This window comes from Capra hircus, chromosome 4, assembly GCF_001704415.2.
Source record: "Capra hircus breed San Clemente chromosome 4, ASM170441v1, whole genome shotgun sequence".
Taxonomy (NCBI): domain Eukaryota; kingdom Metazoa; phylum Chordata; class Mammalia; order Artiodactyla; family Bovidae; genus Capra; species Capra hircus.
This window is the reverse complement of record NC_030811.1, coordinates 34262662-34290546: the sequence shown is the minus strand read 5'-3', so window position 1 is coordinate 34290546 and position 27885 is coordinate 34262662. Positions and strand designations below refer to the sequence as shown.

The 27885-nt window shown below is 38.2% G+C and overlaps 1 protein-coding gene across 3 annotated transcripts in view; it reads right to left on the bottom strand.

Moving 5' to 3' along the window:
• The window catches only part of FAM3C (family with sequence similarity 3 member C), a 66219-nt gene that overhangs the window by 14713 nt on the left and 23621 nt on the right, over nt 1-27885 (bottom strand). For all 3 annotated transcript variants that reach the window (XM_018046983.1, XM_018046981.1, XM_018046982.1), the window contains exons 2-5: nt 23384-23438; nt 20038-20142; nt 9295-9324; nt 8554-8677 (exon numbers count right to left, since the gene is read on the bottom strand). In XM_018046983.1, the coding sequence (XP_017902472.1) occupies nt 8554-8677; nt 9295-9324; nt 20038-20142; nt 23384-23396 (272 nt within the window). In that variant the 5' untranslated portion in view covers nt 23397-23438. The remainder of the gene's footprint in view (nt 1-8553; nt 8678-9294; nt 9325-20037; nt 20143-23383; nt 23439-27885) is intronic.

Genomic DNA, 27885 nt, shown 5'->3' with positions numbered 1-27885 from the left:
AAGAAGTGGTTTGAGGTGGTGGGGAAGTGAGTATGCATATATGTGAATACACACTCCTGTACTCATACATGATACATCCACCTATCCTTTATCCATCTATCAACAGATATTTAGACTGTTTCTATCTCTTACCTACTTGAAATAATTAATTCTCAACCAACAATGTAAGTTTATTATAAATTTTACTGACAGAAAGGATCTGAAGCACATAATTTCCAAATAATAAAATACATACTTGATTATAAATTTCACTTAGCCACTGATTCTCACAGAATGTGTTATGATTTTCATGGAACTCATTTTACTTAACCTATGGTAGCAAGTGATGCACGAGTAAAATTCCAACACAAATGTTGGATGTTATTTCACTTAAAGAATAAAACAAAGTCAGAAAAACCTGAAATAGTAAACAATAAAGACATATGCTGGAATTTCACTTGTCAATGATGTGAGTGATGTTTTTGTTGACTCACTGAAAGATAACTTCCTCAACTTTTGTGCTATTCCTAATATCTACAAACATAACATACTTTTAATTTTACTCTGGACAATGAACATTTTCTCCCTCATTTTCTTAAGTCTAGACCTTGAGTCAGCAAAATTTTTCTGTAAGGGGCCAGATAGTAAATATCAAAAGCAAGCACTGAAAAAGCTATACTAAGAGATACACTCAATAAATAAATAAGAAGTCTTTAAAAATGTTCATATAACTCACAGGAAGGCAGTAAAAGAAAACAGAAACAAAAACCAGATAACAGAAAGTAATAAAATGGCAGGCTTAAGCCTGAACACATCAATAATTATAATAATATAAATAAGTCAAAAATATACAATGAAGATAGAAATTGGGGTGGTGGATTAAAATAGGACTTGACTACATGCTGTTTATAAGAAATAGGTAGAAACAACCCAGAAGTCTAATGAATGGAAATGAAATTAATGAAACCAGTGACGTATCTATACGATGGACTATCATTCAGCCATAAAAAGAAGTGAAGTACTAATATATACTATAACATGGATGAACCCTGAAAACATTATGCTTAGTGAAGATGCTGATCACAAAAAAACCCTACATATTTTATATATATATATAAAATGTCCAAAATAGGCAAATCTATAGAGACAAAAAGTAAACTTAGTAGCTACTTAGGGCTGCTTGGGGAGAGGGCAGATGGAGTAGAGTGCAATAGGAAAGGAGCAGGGGGACAGTACCTGAAGGACACAGCATTCCCTCCTGAGGTATGATAATGTTCTAACGCTGACTGTGGTAATGGGTGCACACATCTGTGAATATACTAAAATCCATTGACTGTGTATTTTAAATGAATGTACTGTAAATGTACAGTAAATGAGCTGTATCTCAATAAAGCTGTTTAAACAAAAGCAGACAGGAATGGCTATATTAACATCAATTAAAATAGATTTCTGAGCAAAGAAAAATATCAGAGACAGAGAGGAGGTTTGCATAATGATCAAAGGGTCAATCTAGCAAGAAGACATAGCCATCCCAAATGTGTGTACCAAGCAATCGAGGTATGAAACATGTGAAGCAAACCCAGGTAGAACTGATAGGAGAAAAAGACAAATCTACAGTTACAGGTGGACATGTCAATATCCCTCTCTCAACAGTTGAAAGACAGGAAATTAAAAAGAGTATACAAGAATTCGGGAATGCATGTAAGAATTAAAGATTTTAAAATTTAAAAAATAAAAAAATAAATAAAATTTAATAAATAAAAAAATAAATAAATAAAAGCAGTGTGTTTTGAAAAAAAAAAAAAAAAGAATTCAACAACAGCATTAACCATTAGGGACTAATTGGCGTTTAAAGAATATTCTGCTGCTGCTGCTGCTAAGTCGCTTCAGTCGTGTCTGACTCTGTGCGACCCCACAGATGGCAGCCCACCAGGCTCCCCCATCCCTGGGATTCTCCAGGCAAGAACACTGGAGTGGGTACTCGCTGACAAATATACATTCTTTCCAAGCACTCATTCTTCTAGAATATACTAAGATAGACCATATCATGGGCCATAAAGTAAACCCTGACAAATTTAAAAGTACTGAAATCATATCAAATGTGTCTCCAACCACAATTAAATCAATAATAAAAGATAACAGGAAATTCTCCAAACATTTGGAAACTAAGCAATATACTTCTAAATAACCTATGGGTCAAAGAAGCCTGAAGTGAAAAATTAAAAAACACACTGAAAATGCAGCTTATTAAAATTTATGAGGCATAGCTAAACTGTGGTATATCCATAGAGTACTACTCAGCATTAAAATAGGAGCAAATTATTAATACATAATAATATTTCAAGCCCATTATGCTGAATGAAAAGCAATCTCAAATGCTTACATATTCTATGATTCAATTTATACAACTATCTCAAAACAAAGTCAGCAAAGTGATGTCTCTGCTTTTTAATACACTGTCTAGGTTTGTCATAGCTTTTCTTCCAAGGAGGAAGTATCTTTTAATTTTGTGGCTGCAGTCACTATCTGCAGTGATTTTGGAGTGCAAGAAAATAAAATCTGTCACTGCTTCCACTTTTTCCATTTCTATTTGCCATGAAGTGATGGGACCAGATGCCATGATCTTAGTTTTTTGAATACTGAGTTTCAAGCCAGCTTTTTCACTCTCCTTTTTGACCCTCATCAAGCAGTTCTTTGTACCTCTTCACTTTCTGCCATTAGAATGATATTATCTGTGTATTTGAGGTTAATCTTGATTCCAGCTTGTGATTCATCCAGTCTGGCACTTTGCATGATGTACTCTGCATATAAGTTAAATAAGCAGGGTGACAAAATACAGCTTTATTGTACATCTTTTCCAATTTTGAAGCAGTCAGTTGTTCCATGTCCAGTTCTAACTGCTGCTTCTTGACCTGCATATAGGTTTTTCAGGAGACATGTAAGGTAGTCTGGTACTCCATCTCTTAAAGAATTTTCCAGTTTGTTGTGATCCACACATTCAAAGGCTTTAGCATAGTCAATGAAGCAGAACTGGGTGTTTTTCTGGAATTCCCTTGGTTTCTTCATGACCCAATGAATGTAGGCAATTTGATCTCTGGTTCCTCTGCCTTTCCTAAACCCAGCTTGTACATCTGCAGGTTCCTGGTTCACAAACTGCTAAAGCCTAGCTTGAAGGATTTTGAGCATTACTTTGAGACCTGGGTTCAATCCCTGGGTCGGGAAGATCCCCTGGAGAAGGAAATGGCAATCCACTCCAGTATTCTTGCCTGGAGAATCCCACGGACAGAGAAGCCTAGTAGGTTACAGTCCACGGGGTCACAAAGAGTCGGACGTGACTGAGCGACTTCACTTTCACCTTGCTAGCACATGAAATAAGCACAATTGTACAATAGTTTGAATAGTCATTGCATTGTCCTTCTTCGGGATTGTAATGAAAACTGGACCTTTTCCAGTCCTGTGGCCATTGCCAAGTTTTCCAAATTTGCTGAAACATTGGGTGTAGTACATTAACAGCATGCTGTTAAATTCTTTCAGAATTTTAAATAGCTCAGCTGGAATTTCGTCACCTCCATTAGCTTTGTTTGTAATAATGCTTCCTAAGGCTCACTTGACTTCATACTCCAGGATGTGTGAGTGACCATACCATCATGCTTATCCAGGTCATTAAGACCTTTCTTGTAAATCTCTTCTTTGTATTATTGCCACCTCTTCTTAATCTCTTCTGCTTCTGTTAGGTCCTTTGTTTCTGTCTTTTATTTTGCTTATCCTTGCATGAAATAGTCCCTTGATATCTCCAATTTTCTTGAAGAGATCTCTAGTCCTAACTATACACAGACACTGTACTAAGCGCCAATTTCCATTCTGATACTGTACTCTAATTTCATAAGATCTAACCATGGGGAAAATGGGTGAAGAGCACATGGGATCTCTCTGTACTATCTTTGCAACTGCCTGCAATTTCTGTAATTTTTTCAAAACTGAAAAGTAAAAGAAAAACTCTACTCCAAGAGCTATTGAAAAAGGAAAAGCATAAAATTTTGATTTGTAAAATCTTGGCTTCCCTGGTGGCTCAGATGGTAAAGAATCTGCCTGCAATGCAGAGTTCCATCCCCGGGTCAGGAAGATTCCCTGGAAAAGGAAATGGCAGCCCACTCCAATATTCTTGCTTGGAGAATTTCATGAACAGAGGACCCTGGAGGGCTCCAGTCCATGGGGACGCAGAGTAGGACATCATTTAGTAGCATTAAACTATTTACTCATACTTGTGAATCTGCCTTCAAATTTTCACTTGTTCTGTAAAACTGAAAAAGCGAAAGGCAAAGTCAAAGTTGCTCAGTCGTGTCCAACTCTTTGTGACCCCAAGGACTATAGAGTCCATGGAATTCTCTAGGCCAGAATACTGGAGTAGGTAGCCTTTCCCTTCTCCAGGGGATCTTCCCAACCCAGGGATCAAACCCAGGTCTCCCACATTGCAGGTGGATTCTTCACCAGCTGAGCCACAAGGGAAGCCCAAGAATACTGGAGTGGGTAGCCTATCCCTTCTCTAGATCTTCCTGACCCAGGAATAGTTAAATAAAACATAGATCTTTTCTACATGTGTGCAAAACCAGGTTTGAAAGGTGGTCTGTAAGAAGTACCAAACAAGACCGCTGCATACAAGAGGGAAGTTTCGAAGTACATTTGTCCTACTCCTTCTGTAAATGTGCTATAGCGAGCATTAACGTGAAGAAGCCACAACAATGATTAATTAACCGTTAGAATTATCATTAAGCATCACGGTGTCTTCTCCAGGAGAGATCATTTGTAGTCAGCAGCAGCAGCAGTGTCTATCAGAGAGCAAAGAAAGGCAACAAAGCTACATGGTGACATGGGCTTCCCACAAGAGGGCAGTAGCTTATCAAGTTTTAAAAACCAGACTTCAATCAGGGGAAACCTATAGTCAGCAAAGGACAAATAAGTAAAGATTTTAAATGTATACAGGTTAATCACCCAGTACTAACACAAGCTGAAATACTTTCTTTTCTCTTTCATGAATATGAAGGTTCCCCCCACCACTCCACACCTGCAGGCAAATAGTTAAAGAAAGAGATTATATACTCTATAGACAGATTCTACACCTTTGAATACAGTTTTGTTTCAAATACCTACACTATGTTCCAGCTATTATGCCTTAAAATGATTTGTTTAGAGAAGGGTTTAACAAACTACAGCCCATGGGTCAAATCTAGCCAGCTGGCTGGCTAGCTGTTTTGTTTTCCCATTCATGAGCTTAGAATGGTTCTTATATTTTTATATGGTTACATTTAAAATGATTACATAAGTACCTACATCATATCCTTGATTTTATCTTTTGGTCCTCCCAGCCAAAAATCCTATCTTATTCGTCAATGTGAAAAAAAAAAAAATCCCTCAAAATAGTCCACCACACAACTTCTGTACCAAACATTAAGATGATAATAAAAGATTAAGTATTATTCCCAATATCTAAAAAAATTATCCCTAATTCTCTAAAAAAAAAAAAAGCTATAATTCATGTATTATGTGATACCTCATATTTATACTTGGGATTTTCTAAATATTTCTAACTAATGAGAAGTTTGAAATCCATCTAATCTCCATAATAGATCTTGACTGCATCTACTTGCCCTTTAAATCACGATCATGACCCTATTTTAATCTTTGTTTGTATTGGGGTTTCTAAATCTTAGTCTACGATGATATTATAGATTTGATAAATCATGAGGAAGGGCTGTCCTGTGCACTGTAGGAAATTTAAGGGCATCCTTGGTCTCTACAAGCAGCACTTCCATAACTCTGATGCCCCAAAATGTCTACAGACTTTGACAAGTTTCCCCTCGGGAGAAAACTGCCCCCACTGAGAAGCACTGATCTGGACTAGTAGTCTGCAAAATGGGTTTGCGTACTTAGAGCATGTATAGGCAAATATTAAAACTTCTACTTATGTATTCTTGGATGCACTTAGATATTTCAGTGAGCACACATGCAAACAAGTCTCCTGCCAACTGTGTGTGGTGGGGGGGGCAATCGAAAGGCTGCACCGGCACCTGGGAAAGGCCCTCCAATTGTTCTGTCTGCTTTCACTTCTCTCATCATTTTACTCAGCAGTCAGATCATTTTCTTCAATATAAATGAAGTGAAGACATGCCGGAGTTTGAAAACCTTCAACAACCTCTCAACACTCTCAGAAAAAAAGATCTCATTTCCTTTTCTGCAGAGCCTGTAAGTTCCAATGACCTGGCCATCATCCACTTCTCTCCAGCTCTTTCCCACATTGGGCCTTCAAGCGTGCTCTTTAGAATGGTCTTCCCCTGGTGGTCTTCCTTCTTATCCTTTAATTCTCAGACTAAACATCACTGTTTTAGAGAAACTTTATTTGACCCACTCAATCTAAAGTTGCACACCTTGATCTCATCTCACTGCCCCCATCAGTATCTGTCACACCCTGCTGCTCTGGGCAGGGTATGCCACAACTTCTAACTATTTATTTGCGTTTACTTATTAAATATCCTTCTCCCTACCAGACTGTGTGTTTCATGAGAGCAGGAACTGTGCTCAGTAGATACCTGTTGAATAAAAAGTGAATGGAATGAATGATACTAAGAAAATTTAGACTTCTTTAAAATTTTTGTTGGAAAAATCTTTCAATACAGAATTAGAACATACTGGAAAGAAAGCACTAAACTGAATTGTCTTTACCAGCTCTCCACTAGGGATCCCTGGTCAATAGTTCAGTCCCCTTTCAAGGACTAGATTTCAGGGCCTGGGGCATAACTATAAAATCCCATCAATTATTCACTCTCTCACAGGAATGCAGAATAATTCCTGAAAAGTGGATGGACAGGTGGCCTGTCTCAGTTTTATGGTTAAACAAACTGAAATATAAATTCTACATGACACACCCACTATGCTAGAACCAAATTCTCTGGCTCTGAGCCAATACTTTTTTTTTTTTTAACCAGACTCCACTGCTTAATACACTTCTCTCTTCTTTTTAACTTGTTATAATCTGTGAATAGACAACCTGCTATTATTTACTAGTTTGATCTCTTCTTTGAATTATAACTTACATGCTTCAAGGGGGCACAGATAATATGAAGATAGCCTGTCATGAATGGGCTGAGCATTCTAAGAGAACTTCCTACTTATTATTCAGGATCAAATATCTGGCGCCTTTAGCTGAACAAGGTGAAAAAGGGGAATGGAACATTCTAAGGTAATGGGAAGGATGTTACTTAATGCAAAATATACAAACTTTGAAAAGCCAAATGCTTTCAATTCAGTAAAGCAAGACTATTATGAGACATCAGAGGACGATGGATGAACAATGGATTATCATCAGCATGAGGATAAAGGAAATGAGCACGGACCTCAAGATCACCTGGCTCAAGCTTTAATTTTACAGTAAAAGTTTTATTCTAAGAGGCTAAATCCTACATACAGCTAACTGAAAAGAGGGGTGAGAATAAAAATGTTAGTGCCTTCTATATTAAAAAGAAAAGACAAAAAGCTCGGAAAAACTGCCTCATTTCCTCCTATCTGTAAAATTACCTCACTCTTTATATAATTTAATGGCACATATATTATTTTATGTAAAGCCTATCATATATCTAATTTTTCAGACAAGACCCGATTAGAAGCAACCAACAAAAAGCAGGGTTTGTGACTTCAGAGCCAGGCACTTAGAAATGATAACTAGACTAATTAGAGAATATGGCACACACTGCCCAGAGCATGTGTGATGGCAAGGGTGTGATGAATGCTGACGGGGTGACCGAAGTGCGGTGGAGGTGTCCAGCTTTAGATTGCGTGGGTCAAAGAACATTTATCGAATCCAGGAACTTCACGACAAGTGACACAGGAGTCGGAGACTAAAAAAGCCTAAACGGTATACTTTGCAGGGCATCTCAATAAAGGAAACCATTCAGTTTAGTGGCAAGCAGTTCTGGGCCATGACGGACTTGAGGTTATTACTGGGCTATTTCACACTTCAGCAGGCAGCATTCAAACATTTAAAATGAGAGATGTTAGTTCGTAAGATAAAGCCTTCATTATCTAGGGCAGTCTAGTTGACAAAAATAATCCTACCTGGACTTTCTGCAGTGATGGAAATGCTTTCTACCTGTGCTGTTACACTGGGTAGGCACAAGCTGCATGTGGCTATTAGTACTTGAAATATGGTTGGTATGACTGAGGAAGTGAACTTTAATTTTCATTAATTTAAATGAATTAACTTTTCCCCTATTACTTAGGAATCAAAATTAAATAGCCATCTATTTCTATGACTATCAGATGGGATCTAGAAAATTCATTCAGAAGAAATCTCTCATCTATACATGAAGCTGGATAAATGCTATGTTCTTACCACACCCTAACACAAAATTTGAGAACTTTAAGACTCCTTAAATGAGTGGGGAAAATTGCATGATGGAAACAGAGATCGCTTTTCTTTAGTAAAGGCATGCCCAATACATTTTCAAAAGATCCAATAAACTCAGATTCAATTTGCTAAAGTTTAATAGTATACCTTATACTTCCAAACTGAGAAGCACTTACACATTATCCTCCAGGCAGATTTTGGGTCCCACCACATTGGCTGCTCCACTTGCCATTTTAAAAGCAAAATGCTTCTCAGGGCAAGCTTTTGAGATTCCACATTTGTATCTGGGAGGTTTTGTAGCTTTGGAGAGAAAAAAAAAATTTTTTTCAAAGAAAAAAGTGTTAACAGATTCTGTGTTTAGTTTGCTTCATATCTCAAACCACAAAGGGTATTATGCAAACACCACGATATGTGTGTGTGTGTGTGTGTGTGTGTGTGTGTGTATATTTCAAACTACATGCTAGTTTTTCTTTTCCTGAGAGTTTCAAAGAACCTCAAAAATAAAAACAAAACAAAACAAAAAACCAACACATAATCTTCTAGGAAACAAACTAAAAATGAATATAAATGGAACAAGTAACATGATCTTCACTGAAGGCAAATATAATTTATCCAATTATTTTTAAGGTTTATTTTACAAAGCCAGGATGTGGGAGGTTTGGGATTGTTACTCTTCATTTCCACTCCACATATGTCTGATGCATCACTGAATATCTGCTCACAAACTAAGTCTAACTAGGAATTCTCCTTTTACATACTTTGTATACTTAAAATACTGAAGCTAAAACACATTAATGGAACAAAATATCCATTATAAATTAACACCCAAAATACTGAGCTATCCAATCAAATAGCTTCCTTATAACTTAAGAGAAAAAGAATAAACTATATGCAAATTATTGAGAGGAAATACTTACAACGTACAGCTGCATCCAATGCTGACCTTGCTAAGGAAAAAAAGTTATTTTTGTTAGAAAGAATAAGGCTACTGGCAAGTATCACTTTTTAACATGTATAGAGGTAATAGATCTATTAAATGTGTTTGAATTATTACTTAGCATACAATAAATAAAACATGAATATTACTTTAGAAGAAAAGTGAGAAAGTAACTTTAGGCTACATAATTTACTACAAACAATCATGAGGAATTATGGGGGCATTATTTTATTACTGATAGAGAATTTTGCTTTTACTTTTACATTTTGTTTTTAGTTTTAGTTATTATAAATGTAAATCCCAATCATATTACTAGCTATAATCACCACACTGTACAAATGCTGGGCTGGATGAAGTATAAGCTGGAATCAAGATTGCTGGCAGAAATATCAATAACCTCAGATATGCAGATGACACCACCCTGATGGCAGCAAGCAATGAAGAACTTTGAGGAAAGTGAAAGAGAAGAGTGAAAAAGTTGGCTTAAAACTCAATACTCAGAAAACTAAGATCATGGCATCTGGTCCCATCACTTCATGGTAAACCGATGGGGAAACAATGGAAACAGTGTCAGACTTTATTTTGGGGGACTTGAAAATCACTGCAGATGGTGACTGCAGCCATGAAATTAAAAGACGCTTGCTCCTCAGAAGAAAACCTATGACCAACCTAGACAGCATGTTATAAAGTAGAGACATTACTTTACCAACAAAAGTCTGTCTAGTCAAAGCTATGGTTTTTCCAGTAGTCGTGTATGGATGTGAGAGTTGGACTATAAAGTAAGCTGAGCAACAAAGAACTGATGCTTTTGAACTGTGTTGTTGGAGAAGACTCTTTAGTGTCCCTTGGACTGCAAGGAGATCCAACCAGTCAATCCTAAAGGAAATCAGTCCTGAATATTCATTGGAAGGATTGATGCCGAAGCTGAAACTCCAATCCTTTAGCCACGTGATGTGAAGAACCGACTCATTGGAAAAGACTCTGATGCTGGGAAAGATTGAAGGTGGGAGGAGAAGGGGACGACAGAGAATGAGATGGTTGGATGGCATCACCGATGTGATGGACATGAGGCTCCGGGAGTTGGTAATGGACAGGGAAGCCTGGTGTGCTGCAGTTCCAAAGAGTCGGACACAACTGAGCAACTGAACTAAACTGAACATTCAATTCCCAAACTTGATAATCTTAAAACTGGGAGTTTGTATCCTTTGTGCAACATCTCCTCATGACTTCCACCCGCTCTCAATTCTTGGTAACCACCATTTCACCTCTGTTTATCTGCATTTATCTTTTTTCCACATGTAAGTGATATCATACAGTATTTCAAAGTTCCCTTTATATGGCCTTATTAAAAATTGTTGCTGCTGTATGGTGTTGTATACATATGCATATAAAGTCCTGGATAATATACATGAATCTATCTCAGGGGTTAGGCTGAGAGATTTGGTGGGAAGAACACAAGAGGGCCAGTGGTGGTAGAAAGGTTTAATTTCCCTAAAATCGCAATGTACTAGGTGTAATTAGAAAAAACAAAAAAAAAAGGTCATTACTAAGAGGGCTTTTTTTAAAAAAAATCATTTATCAGTTAAAGGAAGACAGAATTTCCTGATCAATCTTAACCTGAATGCAGTAGATCTTAACCTAGAAATCTACACTTAGAGCTTCTCAAAAGCACTAACATTTGATCCTAGCCCATGCTATGTGTGCTAAGTTGCTTTAGTCGTGTTTGACTCTTTGAGACCCTATGGACTGGGGCCCTCCAGGCTCCTCTGTCCGTGGGGTTCTCCAGGCAAGAATATTGAAGCAGGTTGCCATGACCTCCTCCAGGGGGGTCTTCCTGACCCAGGGGTTGAACCCTAGTCTCTTGCATTGGCAGGTAGGTTCCTTACCATTAGATCTACCTGAGAATACAATACAGATAATCAATAGTACTGTGGATAGCCATTTCCGGATGTGGCTAATAAGCATGAGGTGTCATAAATGCTTGCCAGCTGTTTGACTTTAAATAGACATTTAGTTTTTAGTTCTGTACTGTTTCGGTAACTGTGAATTTCCTGTAAAACCAGTACTGAAAGAGAGAACAGAAAAGAATGCTAAGACTGAAAATAATATGTAAATGTTTAAAAACAGGAAGATAACTAAGTAACTGAAGGTCATCAACTCTACAGAATACTCAGAATACTATGCACCACTGAAGTCATAAAGGCAATGCAGTCACATGGGAAAAGTTTAATGCATGGAATAAAGCAAAAAATAAGCTTTATCTGTGAGTACTAAGAACATACATGGATAAGGACAAACACTTGAAGGAAATAAAAAATGATCAATTAGTAAATGAAGGTGCTGGGGCTCATTCTTTCAATTTCCTTAATTATATCATAAAAGGGAAAGATAAATTCTAGACACCATCTGGTCCAAAGCTCTCACTTTTGTAAATAAGAAAATGAAAATCAGAGAGTAACTAGCAACCAGTAATTAACAGTATGTAGACCAGAAAGTCTCAATTTCACTTAGACCTAAACAAACACACACTATCAGGCTCAGGTGTTAGAACACTGTTCAAATCAGGAATGCTTGTATACCTAACTAATGACAGAAAGATACGTGGAAGACAGTGGGATCAGAACATGGGTAATATAACAGCTCATTCACATACGTGGGGCACTCTATCAAGTACTTTATCGTGTACTGTTGATTTGCTTATCACCTTGGGGCTTCCCTGGTGGTTAAAACATAAAGAATCTGTCTGCAGTTCAGGAGACCTGGGGTTCGATCCCTGGTTGGGAAGATCCCCTGGAGGAAGGAATGGCAACCCACTCCAGTATTCCTGCCTGCAGAATTCCACAGACAGAGGAGCCAGGGGTTGCAAAGAGTCAGACATGACTGAGCAACTAACACTAATACTTCTGTTTTAAAGAGAAAGAAACTGACATCAGATAGGTTCACCGATTGGATCTGTCCTATCCATAATCAGTCATTGACAAGAATCAGTTTTCAAAGCCAGATCTCATTTGAGCACCCAAACTCATATTGCACACTGCCCCCCTCCAAAATGGGACAGTCTGAGGTTTAGTTATCACAGGTACAAAAGCCACTGGTCCTTTGAGGAGGTGGAAGCCAGGATAGGGAGCTTTCAGGACCATTCTTCTGACTGCAGAATGGAGAATAAACTACAGAGGGTTCAAGACTTGAGATGAGTCCACAAGGACAGGGATGCTGCTAAAGTAATCCAGGTAAAAAACAAGTAGCAGCTGAAAGAAAGGTAGTGACTGTGGGTTGGAAAGTAGTCGACGGGCTCAGAACAACTAAGGCAGCAACACTGACGAGACTATGGAAAATACCTGAAGGAGGCATGAAGTAAAGGAAGGAATCAAGTTTACTTCTCAGACATCCACCTTTAGAAGCATCCCTTCATCCATTCACATGAGCCAAAGGAAAAAAAACACCATCTCTCACTCATGATGTTTGCTATCTAGCCAGGAGATAGGATGTGGGATGGATGCTGAGTTCCTGTAGACCTGTTCATTTTAAGATACTTTGAGATGATCTTGGTGGAAGTCTAAAAGCCGGCTATAAATGAGACCGGGGATGAAGATAGAAACTGGAAAACTGGCAAATGATGAGGTCATGCAAAGAGAGGATTTCAAATGAGGAGAGGGCTGATGAGAGAAATCTTACAGACATCAATAATCTGCTAATATTCAAAGGAACAGCGTGGCTGATGAAAAGGAGGTAGAAGGTATGACTGGGAAACTTGAGAGAGATTAATAAATAAGCAATAACGTTATTCAATTTAAAAACTTTACTGGGATACAATCTGGGGTAAATGTTTCTTAATTATCAGACTTTTGAGAAAATTACCTCCATTTAATTTGTGTAAGAGTAAGGGGAGAAGATGCTCAGAGGAGGGAAAAAAAAACTTTGTGAACATCTTTTCATATTAAAACTAATTTTATCCAATATGTGTAAGCAAAAGTCCTCTATCTGGCCTGCAGTTCTGAGAATTTTTAACATCTGGAGGGTAAACAGGTAAAATTTCATAAATCAAACAGGATGGTTATAGAGTATGGTCACAGCATACAAACAAGAAAATACCTCCTTTTCTGCAACTTAATTCCTCAGACGACCTTGATGGCTTTAATTCTTAAGGTCTTTCAATATATACAGTTTTTCACTTCAAGGAAACAACAAACATTTCTGATTTGTTTTTTTCAGTGAATGTCTTTCAGTGAGTCAGGCTAAAGAAACCTAATATAATTATTTTGGACTTTAGTTTTTAATAATAGCTCAAGTGATTTACATATATATTATTTCAATGGTTTAAATTTAAAAGGTAAAAATAAATTAACTCAATAGAATAGTAAGGACTGACTGCAACAATATATGCAAAAATAATTTGGACTACTTTCAGCACATTTTTGTTAAGTATCCATGTTGAAAACTAATTCTGTATTAAGCCACAATCATAAATAAGATGGGCAGACTGTACCCACATTGATGTCCTGGTGTGATACTGTATGGAATTTAAGATGTTACCAATGGGAAACTGAGTAAAGAGTATATAGAATCTCTCCATATTATTTCTTACAAATGCACATTAATCTATAATTATCTTAAAAAGTTTTGTTAAAGATCGCTTAAAGAAAATAATCACAATTTATATTTGTATATTCAACTAATTTTAGGCAAAATTTTCATTTGTCTTTTCTAGAAATGTTTGTCTTACTTTTCTAAAACAGTACTAAATAATCAACTCAAATGTACATTTACATAAACTATCAAGTAAGTAATTAAATCAACAAATTGAAAAATGGGAAAAATTCACCATCCAAAGAACTATAGTTAACCTCATGAGGCCCTCTAAAATACTGATTATAGAAACAATCTTAATGTCAAGCTAAATTTAAGTTAGATGCTCAACAAATGACAAATACAACCATATCTTCATTCTTGCTCAATTATTCTGAAATGAGAATTAAAAATAACCACACAAATTAAATTTTCACCAATTCAATAGATTGGAATCCAATAAGGTTGTGTACATGGATACAGAGTACAACTTCAATTAAGACAACAAAATAGACCATCTGCCCAAAGAATGCCTAAACTACATAGCTAAAACACATATAACAAAAACTTGCAGGTTCCTAACACTAGGAGAAATGAAAATTAACACAGACATCTGCCTTAGTTAAAGCAGCTCAGTGTTTGTTCACAGCTGATGATCAGGGGCTTGTCAACTAACACAGCCTTAAACAAATCCCACTTTGAAAATACTCTTTCTCTACACAAAAGTCCTAATCTTCAATTATCTACATTCATTTTCCATTCAATCAGCATGTACTATCTATAGGATCTGGTGCTAGATGCCGGGTGAGTCAGCAAGACATTACTGCTCCCAACACTTGTTCTCCAGTAAGGAAAGCCAAATACATGATAAAGAATAAAAGAAAAGAAATTCTATAATTTATGGCAGAATAAAATCAGGTCAAATTGAGATATAAGTACTAAGCAGTAGAACTGACAGTTTACAGAAAGGAGCAACAATCTAACAGGGCAAAGAGGGAGACTCAAATACCATTTCTCCCAAGAAGGGGGACTTGTGCAGTTTTGAAAAACGAGAACAATCAACAGATGAAGGGGAGAGAGAAAGAAAGATGTGTAGGTAAAGAATCAGCAGAGTCAGATAATTATATGGATTTTCCAGTAGTCATGTATGGATATGAGAGGTGGACCATAAGGAAGGCTGAGCACTGAAGAATTGATGCTTTCGAACTGTAGTGCTGGAGAAGCCTCTTGAGACTCATAAGGACAGTCAATCCTAAAGGAAGTCAACCCTGACTTCATTGGAAGGACTGATGCTGAAGCTCCAATACTTTGGCCACCTGATGCAAAGAGCCAACTCACTGGAAAAGACCCTATTGCTGGAAAAGATCGAAGGAAAAAGAAGAAAGGGACAGCAGAAGTTGAGAGGATTAGATAGCATCACCGACTCAATGGACATGAATTTGAGCAAATTCTTAGACGACACAATGATCTCTGTTCATTTCCAAAGCAAACCATTCAATATAACAGTAATGCAAGTCTATGCCCCGACCAGTAATGCTGAAGAAGTTGAAGTTGAACAGTTCTACATAGACCAACAAGACCTCTTAGAACTAACACCCTCCCAAAGATGTCCTTTTCATTATAGGGGACTGGAATGAAAAAGTAGGACGTCAAGAAACACCTAGAGTAACAGGGAAATCTGGCCTTGGAGTACAGAATGAAGCAGGACAAAGGCTAGTAGAGTTTTTCCAAGAGAACGCACTGGTCATAGCAAACACCCTTACACATGGACATCACCAGATGGTCAACACTGAAATCAGATTGATTATATTCTTTGCAGCCAAAGATGGAGAAGCTCTATACAGTCGGCAAAAACAAGACCAGGAGCTGAAATGTGGCTCAGATCATGAACTCCTTGTTGCCAAATTCAGACTGAAAGAAAGTGGGGAAAACCACTAGACCATTCAGGTATGACCTAAACCAAATCCCTTATGATTAAACAGTGGGAGTGAGAAATAGATTTAAGGGATTAGATCTGATAGACAGAGTGCCTGATGAACTATGGACGGAGGTTCATGACATTGTACAGGAAACAGGGATCAAGACCATCCCCATGGAAAAGATATGCAAAAAGGCAAAATGACTGTCTGAGGAGGCCTTACAAATAACTGAGAAGAAGAGAAGTGAAAAGAAAAGGAGAAAAATAAGATATACCCATTTGAATGTAGAGTTCCAAAGAATAGCAAGAAGAGATAAAAAAAAAAAGCCTTCCTCAGTGATCAGTGCAAAGAAATAGAGGAAAACAAGAGAATGGGAAAGACCAGAGATCTCTTCAAGAAAATCAGAGATACCAAGGGAACATTTCAGGCAAAGATGGGCTCAATACAGGACAGAAATGGTATGGACGTAACAGAAGAAGAAGATATTAAGAGGAGGTGGCAAGAATACACAGGAGAACTGTACAAAAAAGATCTTCATGACCCACATAATCATGACGGTGTGATCACTCACCCAGAGCCAGACATCCTGGAATGTGAAGTCAGGTCGGCCTTAGGAAGCATCACTATGAACAAAGCTAGTGGAGGTGATGGAATTCCAGTGGAGCTATTTCAAATCCTAAAAGGCGATGCTGTGAAAGTGCTGCACTCAATATGCCAGCACATTTGGAAAACTCAGCAGTGGCCAAAGGACTGGAAAAGGTTAGTTATCATTCCAATCCCAAAGAAAGGCAATGCCAAAGAATGCCCAAACTACCACACAATTGCACTCATCTCACACGCTAGTAAAGTAATGCTCAAAATTCTCTAAGCCAGGCTTCAACAATACGTGAACCATGAACTTCCAGATGTAAAAGCTGGTTTTAGAAAAGGCAGAGGAACCAGAGATCAAATTGCCAACATCTGCTGGATCATGGAAAAAGCAAGAGAGTTGCAGAAAAACATCTATTTCTGCTTTATTGACTATGCCAAAGCCTTTGACTGTGTGGATCACAATAAACTGTGGAAAATTCTGAAAGAAATGGGGATAGCAGACCACCTGACCAGCCTCTTGAGAAATCTATAGGCAGGTCAGGAAGCAACAGTTAGAACTGCACATGGAACAACAGACTGCTACCAAATAGGAAAAGGAGTACGTCAAGGCTGTACATTGTCACCCTGCTTATTTTAACTTATAAGCAGAGTACATCATGAGAAATGCTGGGCTGGATGAAGCACAAGCTGAAATCAAGATTGATGGCAGAAATATCAATAACCTCAGATATGCAGATGATACCACCCTTATGGCAGCAAGCAATGAAGAACTAAAGAGCCTCTTGAGGAAAGTGAAAGAGGAGAGTGAAAAAATTGGCTTAAAGCTCAACACTCAGAAAACTAAGATCATGGCATCTGGTCCCATCACTTTGTGGCAAATAGATGGGGAAACAGTGGGAACAGTGGCTGACTTTATTTTTTTGGGCTCCAAAATCACTGCAGATGGTGACTGCAGCCATGAAATTAAAAGATGCTTACTCCTTGGAAGGAAAGTTATGACCAACCTAGACAGCATATTAAAAAGCAGAAACATTACTTTGTCAACAAAGGTCCGTCTAGTCAAGGCTATGGTTTTTCCACTAGTCACGTATGGATGTGAGAGTTGGATTATAAAGAAAGCTGAGCACTGAAGAATTGATGCTTTTGAACTGTGGTGTTGGAGAAGACTCTTGAGAGTCCCTTGGACTGCAAGGAAATCCAAACAGTCTATCCTAAAGGAGATCAATTCTGGGTGTTCATTGGAAAGTCTGATGCTGAAGGTGAAACTCCAATACTCTGGCCATCTGATGAGAAGAACTGACTCACTGGAAAAGACCCTGGTGCTCGGAAAGATTGAGGTCGGGAGGAGAAGGGGACAACAGAGGATGAGATGGTTGGATGGTATCACCGACTCAATGGACATGAGTTTGGGTAAATTCCAGGAGTTGGTAATGGACAGGGAGGCCTGGCGTGCTGCAGTTCATGGGGTGGCAAAGAGTCAGACACGACTGAGCGACTGAAGTGAACTGAACTAAGAGATAATGGAGGACAGAGCAGCTTTGCAGGTCACAGTCCATGGGGTTGCAAAGAGCTGGACATGACCTCGAGACCGAACAACAAGGAATCAGCATGAACAAAGGCTGAGGGTTTGTGTCTGTAGATCACACGCACACGGACACAGCAAGTGGGTGAGGGGAAGGACAGGTCAGGAAGGTAGAAGCAGGCTGGGACTGAGTGCTACCCTGGGAGGGAGTTTAGATTTTACTCTCCAGTAGCTGGAAATACTGAAGGTTCAAAAGTTTTGAGAGAATCCTTCTGGCAGTGTTGACACAGGCAGATATCAAAGATGAGAAATAGACACAGGAACATCTCTGAGATGCCCAAATAAACCATCCAAACTAGAGATGATGATCCAAACCAGAGAAACACTGTGACCTCACCCAATCTCTTCTCTCTGAAAACAGTGGATTTTTTCCCAACGTTATTTTTCATTTTTACCTTTTCTGTCTGTTCAATCTCTTCCCGTTGATTTGTAATTCACTGACTTTTTGCCCAAGGACTACCGACAAGCCAAAGCCTCTCCCTTACATCAAAAAGGAAAAAAAATGTTCAACTTCCTTCAGCCTTGAGCTATGATCCCATAACCATCTTCCTTTACCATAACCTTTCTTAGAAGAATGAGCTACAACCCACTGCTTCCACAGCGACACGGAACAAGTCCTAAATGCCTTCCCTGTTTTCGCCCCACCCTTCAACTGAAACCAGCTGTGCTCTCTAAGGAGCCAGGCTGGCCCTCTGCAGAAACAGAACATAGCCCAGAAGTCAAGACATGTCTCTCTACATTCTGCAACAACTGTTCTACGCTTGATCCTGGATACCTCATTTTAAGTTGCGTGCCAAAAAATAGACAGTTAGGAGGAAAATAACCAGCACATTAAGAAGAACGGTTCAAAGGGAGGATTTCATAAATTGATAAGATAAAACCTTAGACAAAGATGGCCTGGTGGAGAATGACCACAGCTTAACAATATGAGAGATCCAACAGGTAGAAGTAAGACCAATGGACTAAAATTACTTGGGAGTATAAAAGGTAGAATTCAGTGCAATACAAGGAAGCACTTTTAAGTAGCCATTTTAAGAAAAGTCACCTGAAAATGTATAAAAATAAATATGTACAGAAATTAAGGACTACATGTCAGAACTGTCTAAAGCCCAATACCAGTACACGGTCTCCGGATAGGAAATCAGCCATCACCTGGGAGCTTGAAATGCAGACTCTCAGGCCCCATCCCAGACATTGAATCAAAACCTGCATTTATCAAGATTCCGTAGAGATTCCTCTGACATCAAAAAACTGGAGAAACAGTGGTTTAAGGGAGTCTTGAAACTAGATGTGAGAGGGAGTTTATTAGGTCTTGGGACCTAATACCTAATACCAAATACTAACTTATGGAAAGTAAAATTCATGAACTATTCTAGAGATCTATAGGCTGTTTCATCTATCTCTGCCTACTAGGTCAAAACACTGTTTCTATGTTTCACAGTCTGATCTTTCATTAGTAATTTTTTAATACTTTAAACAGTGCTCAGCCAAAGCTTATTCAAATATTTCAAATGTTAACTTATTTTATAAACTTAAAAGATTTTGTTTAAAACAGAAGTAAGGCAGCTTATAGTGGGACATTTACAACACAGCATCAAATAAATTGGTAAAAAGAAAAATGTTGCAGAAGAAAATGAGGGTAGGAAAAGCAAGATGGATGTCTATGTCTATTTAAAATGTTTTATCATGACTCCTAATCACTTGCTAATTGAGGGTTAGAACTGGCTCCAAGTTTTTAAGCAGCTAATTCAAATAGGGTGTGATATCTTCTAGAATGTGCATTTAAAATGCCATGATTAATATCCCTAGGCACACATAAAATAGGCCCCATTAAATACATTCAAAATGTTGAATACAAGATTCATGCTTTATATCGAATTAATTGTAAGATTTTCTATTGTGTATTTTAGAATATTCTAATCAATTGCACTTACCAATATAATCACATTTTCTTTTCTAGACAGACTAAACAGTAGAGTGACTCAATGTTGATAACTCATAAAAATTTAAAGACAATCTCATCACAAATGAAATTCAAGAAAGGGTGAAAAAAATAAAAACTTACCAAATAGATTTCCTAAACTTGCATCCATTTTTATTTCAAATACTTGAGAAATAACATAGAATGTCAGTAAAAATACTGCCACAGCGACCACCAACTTTGCAGCACCTATATAAAGGGCAGAAACAATTGAACATGAACTTATGAGCCCACAGAACTTCGTATTATGCACTACCATGAAAAAGTATATGTGTATATTAAAGCTCCCTAAGACTATTAAATATCTAATAATACTTATTGCTGGATTTTAATTTTACTTGAGTTACAACAAAAAGTATACCAACAGTCAATTTGATTAACTTTGCTAATCAAGGAAGTATGAGATTGGCTAGCAACCTAGACACAGGACTCTTTTAAGTCATCTGCTGAGTTCTCACATGTAAAAATAGATCACTTGCTATCAACTTCTGACTGACTACACAAAAGTATCATGACTAATGGGAATACCAATACCATGTATGTGGGATGACTCACTTCCAGTCCTTTTCAATTATAAAGGGCAGTGCTAGACACAGAGGACACAAAAACACTGAACCTTCTGGAGACACGAAGGTGAGAGACGGGATGTCCACTCGGCAAGGAGTTCTCAAGTGAACTGTAGTGAGTTTACTGTCCTCTCCAACCCGCATATCTCGTGGAGCACACAAGTGCTCCTGGTATGGGGAACAATAATATCTCCCCTTAACGCCGAAGTTTAAGACATGCCTTCCCCACTCCTGCAGGACTTAATTCAGCACCTACTTCATTTGCTTCATAAAATGGTTGCATGGTAAGCTCTGTGAACACTCTTAGCCTTCCATACCTATCTTTAACCATTTCTGAGTGCCTTACAAATAGCACTGCTGCTAACTAATTAACTGCTTAATATGAATCATCACTTGTCTTTCTCCTCCAGAGCTAAGAAAATCTTGCAAAGTGTAAGTATGAGAAAAGAACAGAAATGAAAATGACCAGAAAGGAACAGCATCTTCTCACTCTTAGAATTTCAGAGACATCTCATCAGTCTATTCAGAAACAATATTAATATTTTTCTGTATAATCTCCATTCCCTTCTCAGGTTACTAAAATTTTCATTTACACTGATGTGAAGGATCAACAGTCATCTCACTATCGTTGAGGAAACAAAGTCCCCAAGTGAGGCAAGTGTCCAAGATTACAGCTCTCTTAGCATCAGCACAAGAACAGGAGCCTGGGGATCCTGACACAGCCCAGTGCTTTCTCACTAACAGCAAAGCACCACGTTCTTCAGAGAAACTACCCAAACTCAACTTAATGGGTAAGGAAGAGGAAAAAAGAGCTGTGTTCATCCTAATTTTATAAACCTGAAATGACTGGGAACGCATCCTTACAGGGGAGGGAAGTGAATGAACTGATGGTAATCAGAAGGGCTTATGACGCTCTGTAAACATAGAAATGAGATGGCAAGGAGGAAGCCTACCTATTAATCAGTTCCCATCCCTGCCTCCTGCGCTGTACCTTCTCCCGCTCCCAAAATTGCCTCCTGTTTTCAAGACTGACTATGGGTCATCTATGTGAAGAAATAAAGTTCCACTGGGCTTTGAACTCTTCCCTCATGGGGTCTAGCAGAGTGCCTTGAGCATACTCTCAACATATGTAATACTCTCAACAAACATATGTTTGCTAAACAGATGAATGATTAACAGGTGGCATGTTTCTTCTTCATCATTTAAGACCAAGGGCTGGAAGATTATATGTCACATGACAGTCTAAACATCTCATTTTCTAAGCATCAGGGACATATGCAAATAATCTTTCCCCATTCCTTAAAGTAGATATATGAAACCTTGGCTGTTCACTACTGAAATATAGAACGATTAAAACACCAAGTTCATAATATCCGAATGTTCCAGACTAAATTCCATACCAAACTAAACATAAGCCTACGTTAAACAAACCATCTACATTATGTTTATAAATATATACATATATATAATATATATACACACAGCATTTACTGGGTGCCTACTACAGAGCTAAATGCTTTATAAGCGCAGTATCATTTGCACAGCCTTTCAAGATACTATTTTCATTTCACAAATAAGGAAACCAAGGTGAAAAATCTAGATCACTTGCCTACTAAGGTCACATAACTAGTTAGTGACAGAACTTAATTTTAAATCAAGACCTACTCAATTATAAGAAACCATGAAAGGAACTAGGATAAAACAAAAGCTCTAAGAGACAGAGACGTTGGAGGTGGAGAAGCTAACTGGTAAGAGAATAAGCAAAAGATCCCTGAGAGAGGCAGGCAGGCGAACACCAGCAGCACCTCCATGAGGCTAGTTATGGACCTTCTATTGCAGAGGGGATCCTCCAGAGCTGTCACTATCCACCTCTGGACTTGGAAGGGCCTACCCACAGCACACCACAGTTCCCACTCCACCCATGAGACTCCCTCTTCCTTTCAGCCATGGATTGCTCTAGTCCAAGAGGGTCCCTGTTTTTCATAAACCTAGAAACAAAAACTTGAGATATTTACTAATGTCTCACTGTAAGAATAATGGCTATAAGGATATTTCAAAGCAACCAGGATCTTTTTTTTTTTTAATTAGAAGAGATTAATTAGTCTAAAAGCAATAAACTAATAAGCTAATCTTCCTATTCCTTCATTAACCGTAGTCCCCTTGAGACCAATACTAGGAAGCGTGCCAAACATAAAATCAGCATTCAGTGAATAATTACGCATCAATTAACCTTGGTATTAGTTGTCAGAATCAGAGAAATGGACTAGATGACAAAGCTGGTTTCAACTAGAATGAATGCAGAATTATATGAGAAAGAGAAACTTGCTTTACTCTGGGCTTAAGTAATGTACTTTGAGACCTATACTCTTAGAGATGTTCCTTTTGTTTACTGATGAGATGATAATCAAAAGAAAGGCTATTTTGATTTTGAGAAATGACAAGGTCTCTCCTAGGATGGACACACACTACTTAGTGGAAATGTCTATGTAAAATGTGAATGCTTTCTATGGCAGTGGCTGTGATGGGATGCACGTACACACACATACACACACATACATAAAACTAGGCGAACAAGCTTCATGTACAAGGACATAAACATTAAAAAAAACCTAACTTAAAATATTTAGCATACATAATTTCAACAAAAGTACCCCCAAAAAACTTATACAGAAGCCACTAAACGTTCCATTTGTGATTTGCCAACTACCTGAAAAAGGTGAAAAGGCTAACTAATGATTTAGTTTGTTATATTCAGTTGCACTCAGTATAGAAAATGATTATTTTTTTATAATCTCATTCAGTCATTACAAAACAAGCAGGTTACACAAGAAGTCAAGTCATTCCTACTGAATTAAGCATCTTACCTGCTACCCTCATGGTTAGTTTTTCAGTCTCTGGCACTTTTCATTCAATCAGCTCCTAAAATCGAAAGAAAAGGCAAATATCGTTAGGTCTAGAATGAGCCTTCCTCCCTAGATTGAGTTTAATTTGGAGTGAATGTGCGTGCGTGCTAAGTCGCTCCAGTCATGTCCAACTCTTTGTTACCTCATGGACTCACTCCAATACCTCCAGGGTCCTCTGTCCATGGGATTCTCCAGGCAAGAATACTGGAGTGGGTTGCCATGCCCTCCTCCAGGGGATCTTCCTGCCCCAGGGACTGAACCTCGGTCTCTTATGCCTCCTGCATTGGCAGGCAGGTTCTTTACCATAGCACCACCTGGGAAGCCCTTGGAGTGTATATATTAAACTAAATAAACGTCATGATATTTCTAAGTATTCTACCAATATTAAAATTTAATGAAAAAACCCCTTAGCACTGGGCCTGTTTCCTTCCACTGGACCATAGAAGTTCCTGAGAGGAGGGTGTATCTAAAAGTACTCTGTCCCCCAGCTCCCTAACTGAAGGATGGCGGGAAAACCTGCCATCAGGCATGTGGACAGAAGATAATGTCTTGTTGTTCTCCGTGATTACCCATCTGTAACAAACTTTTGATATTTAGTTCCAACCCTTCAGTTTTCAGTTGAGATCCAAAGAACTTAAGCTGCTTATCTAGTCAGGGACAAATTACTTGAGAAATGGGGCGAGGATTTATGTCTGCTTGCTCCTGCTCCAGGGCTCACGCCAGTATATGATGCCATTTCATTTTTAGTAGGACACAGTTCAGGTGTCACTATAATAAGCACTTATAGCAGAGGCACCAGGAAATAGGAAAGCACTTACAGGAAAGAGTACCAGGGTTCCTCTTCCTCTTCATGTTTTCAATATAAGTTTGTGAAAGAACATATTTAGACGTATAGAACTGCCATTTTAAATATCCCTAGCAATTATGATTATTGACAGTGTATGTTATACATCAAATAAAGAAACTATAATGTTATATTATTCTAATAGCAACAAGAAGTAGGTACTGGAAAAAAAAATCTGTGTATAGGTTTGTGTGTTTCCCCTCCAAGAAGTAACTCAAGATAGGCAAAAAATTTTTTTTAAAAATTAGGAAAGCAAGTACATGAGTTTGATAGGAAATTTGTGCTCAAGGTCAGCTGGACACCTTCCACAGTTTACTCAATCTCTTGTACAGGAGAAGAATTCAAAATAAAATTTTGATTAATAAAGTACACCCATAAAAATATATATATTTCTTTATTTTAGATTGTATTTTAACCCGGATGTTTCAATGCTGCTGTCTGATCGTGTAATTCATAGAATGGCTCAAATAAAACCAACAGCAGATCCTCGAAGGACGCTGAAAGGAAGTGAGACATCCAGTTTTCTTTAATTCACCAGTGTTTCTTATGTGAATTCACTTCCTTCTGCTCAATCTACCCTGAAGAAAGTATCAACACTTATACTAGTGCTGAACTGAGCATTATTGATTTCTTTTCCTTTATGAGTTATCCGAACACCTTCTATATAATAGGAAAAGTCTATGTTATATATATGTTTAAACAACTTACTTAGCCACAGGCCAGGAAAACATTAAAAGGAAACAGATACTGAAGTAGCCACAAGCCACCACATAAAAGCAGGCGGGGAAATACTTGGCTTCTCAAATGAAGACCCCAACTAGATATAAATCCTCTTTTGACTTCCAGCAAGCTAGAACACTATGTTCACAACACACACAACATGCCTTTCCTCCCAGCTAATACTGCAAAATATCCTCACTCTTATCTGAATGTGGCCTGGGATAATTTCTTTGGAGTATGATAAGCAGTTGAGCAGACACCGGCTGTTCTATTTCTTGGTTTCCATTACCTGCCAAGGAGGTCACACCTGTACAATTACAATCACTGCCTTATGTACTGCCCCTCATTTGGTTTGCCTAACCAGCCTGCTTCTAAACTTCCCACTAGTAAGACCACAATACAAGCAACTACAATGGTCTAGCTGAATTCATGTTTTCCATTGAATTTCTCAGAGAATAACATTTAATAAAATCTCTAAAACCTCATCAAATCTCAGCCACAAACACATTTTTAGTTTGCTTAAGAAGCAAATTAATGATGCAAGAGTGTAGATCGGCATAAGGAAAGAATACTGAAAATATTTGAGAGCAAATCAAGGAGCATCTGTTTACAATGTGCTAATTCCAAACCATTCCTAACTTGTCTTCTTAGAAGGACATTAAAAACAAACAAAACATTTACAGAAAATTGTCCCGGGGGAGGAACATCTTAATGGAGTCTGGTATTCACCTCAGGCTGAATCTCCAACAATCAAATGGAGGTAGAAGAGGTCCGGAGAAAATGAACAACACATCAAAAGGGTGGACAAGGCCTCTGCTAGAAATTCAGAGCTCTTTAATTCAGAGTCAAGAGGTGAGAATTTTATAACTGTTCTTATATATTCATTAAAAAAAAGAGATATAAAAATTAGAGCCATTTACCAAAACAGGAATATGGGTGGGAGAAGAGTGTTTTTAAAGATTAAAAAAACAATAGTATATTTGTGAAATACATTTTTCTCTCTCCATCCCCACCCAAAAGTGTAGTCCAGGTCAAAACAAGTTCCTGTATATTAGATCAATGTACCCGTATCATCAGTTGCTAATGTGTAAAGCACACAACCATCAAAGTCTACTGCAAGCAGGGCCACCGTGCTTGCTCTGACCAATGAAACACCATTCTGGATAAACACTAATTAAGTAAGTAACCTATGAAGGAGGGAGCCTGAATTAGGATCTCTGATTGACACACTAGATTTCTTCAAATTTCTTATAATTTAAACATTTCATTTAGTCCAACCATCTACTCTGGTTTAACTTATGGAGTTTTGCTAAAATCAGGCCTGAATAAACAGACCTTGTCTTAGAATCAGTCAACTGTGGGATGATGGATAAAAACACAGGTCAAATGATACTGTCATTCTTTCCTTGAGAAGTGGACTCAAGCTATATCCAGTCAATTAGAAGAGCACCATTCTACATCAACAAGATAAGCCATAAGAACAATTATTCAACATGAGTGTAAGGCTGTGCCAGTTAGCAAAACCTAGGTAATGAGGCAAACAGCTGAGTAAGTCACATACACTCTGATTTCATGTAATCTTCCCAACAACCCTACAGCATTATAGATGAAGTCAAGAGATTTGTTCAAGATCATATAAAAGGTAAGTAAGGAGCTGATACTGTAAACAATTCCACCTCCCTTTCACCCCAGCAGCTCTCTGACATGTTCTAAGAAGCTTGTTGACAAAATTCCATGCCAATCAATCTGGCTTTTGCAAATTGCTCTGGGAATCACTAATCCCTGCTGCCAACTAGCCACTCTATGGCTCTGAAGGCTTGTCAAAATGACTAAGCCTGTGTATTAGAACACTTCGTGCAAGACAGAAAGGCCTCAGGAGAATGAAGTATACCAACACACAACAATCACTTAATTAAACCAGAAGAAAATACTACCAATTATCCACCCAAAATATAAGGAAAGCTGATATCATTTGAAAAGACCCTGATGCTGGGAAAGATTAAGGGCAGGTGGAGAAGGGGACGACAGAGGATGAGATAGTTGGATGGCATCACCGACTCAATGGACATGGGTTTGGGTGGACTCTGGGAGTTGGTGATGGACAGGGAGGCCAGGAGTGCTGCGGTTCATGGGGTTGCAAAGTGTTGGACATGACTGAGCAACTGAACTGAACTGAACTGAACCGCTCCAGTCAATCCACTTTTAACTCAGTTACGGCCAAATGGCAAAGGAAACAAAATTTGCAACCCCAAAGGTCTCTTTGGTGTGTTAATTATTTCCAGTTGGAAACAGTCAAGGGAGAAAGATCCTGATCTTCCCCCTTTGCTGCCTGAAGAATTTATAGCGGGTCTATTCAGAAGGAGCTATTACCATAGATAATGATAGTATCAACCAGATGCTTCGATAGCCAGGAACCTACAAAAATCTGCCTGCTAAACTCCTCTAGGTATTCCATTGTCACTGCAAGGCCCAGAAAACATTTACCAAACATTTGCTCTTCTTTCTCCAAGGGAACTGCCCCCTCCTCCCCTTTGAAGTCCCAAACCACCACCCCTCATATTCCTTCTCTTTTGTCTTTAGCTGAAGATAGTATTTTATGTGAGAGTTTCCGCCATTTTGGCAAGTTACTCAGTTTTCCCGGGTCTCCCCCATGTATACATGTTATTAAACTTCTGATTTTCTGCTAATCTGTTTCATGTTAATTTTAGACCAGCCAAAAGAAACTAAAAGGGTAGAGGAAAATGTTTCCTCCCAGACGGCAATTTTAAATGAATCAACTGAGAATCAATAAACGATTCTAATATTCATGTGAACTGAGGCTTTTCAAGAAGACCAACGTGAAAAGAAGTCGAGGTCTAAAAAATTGATTTGAAGTACATTTAGGCCTTGTGATGGCTAA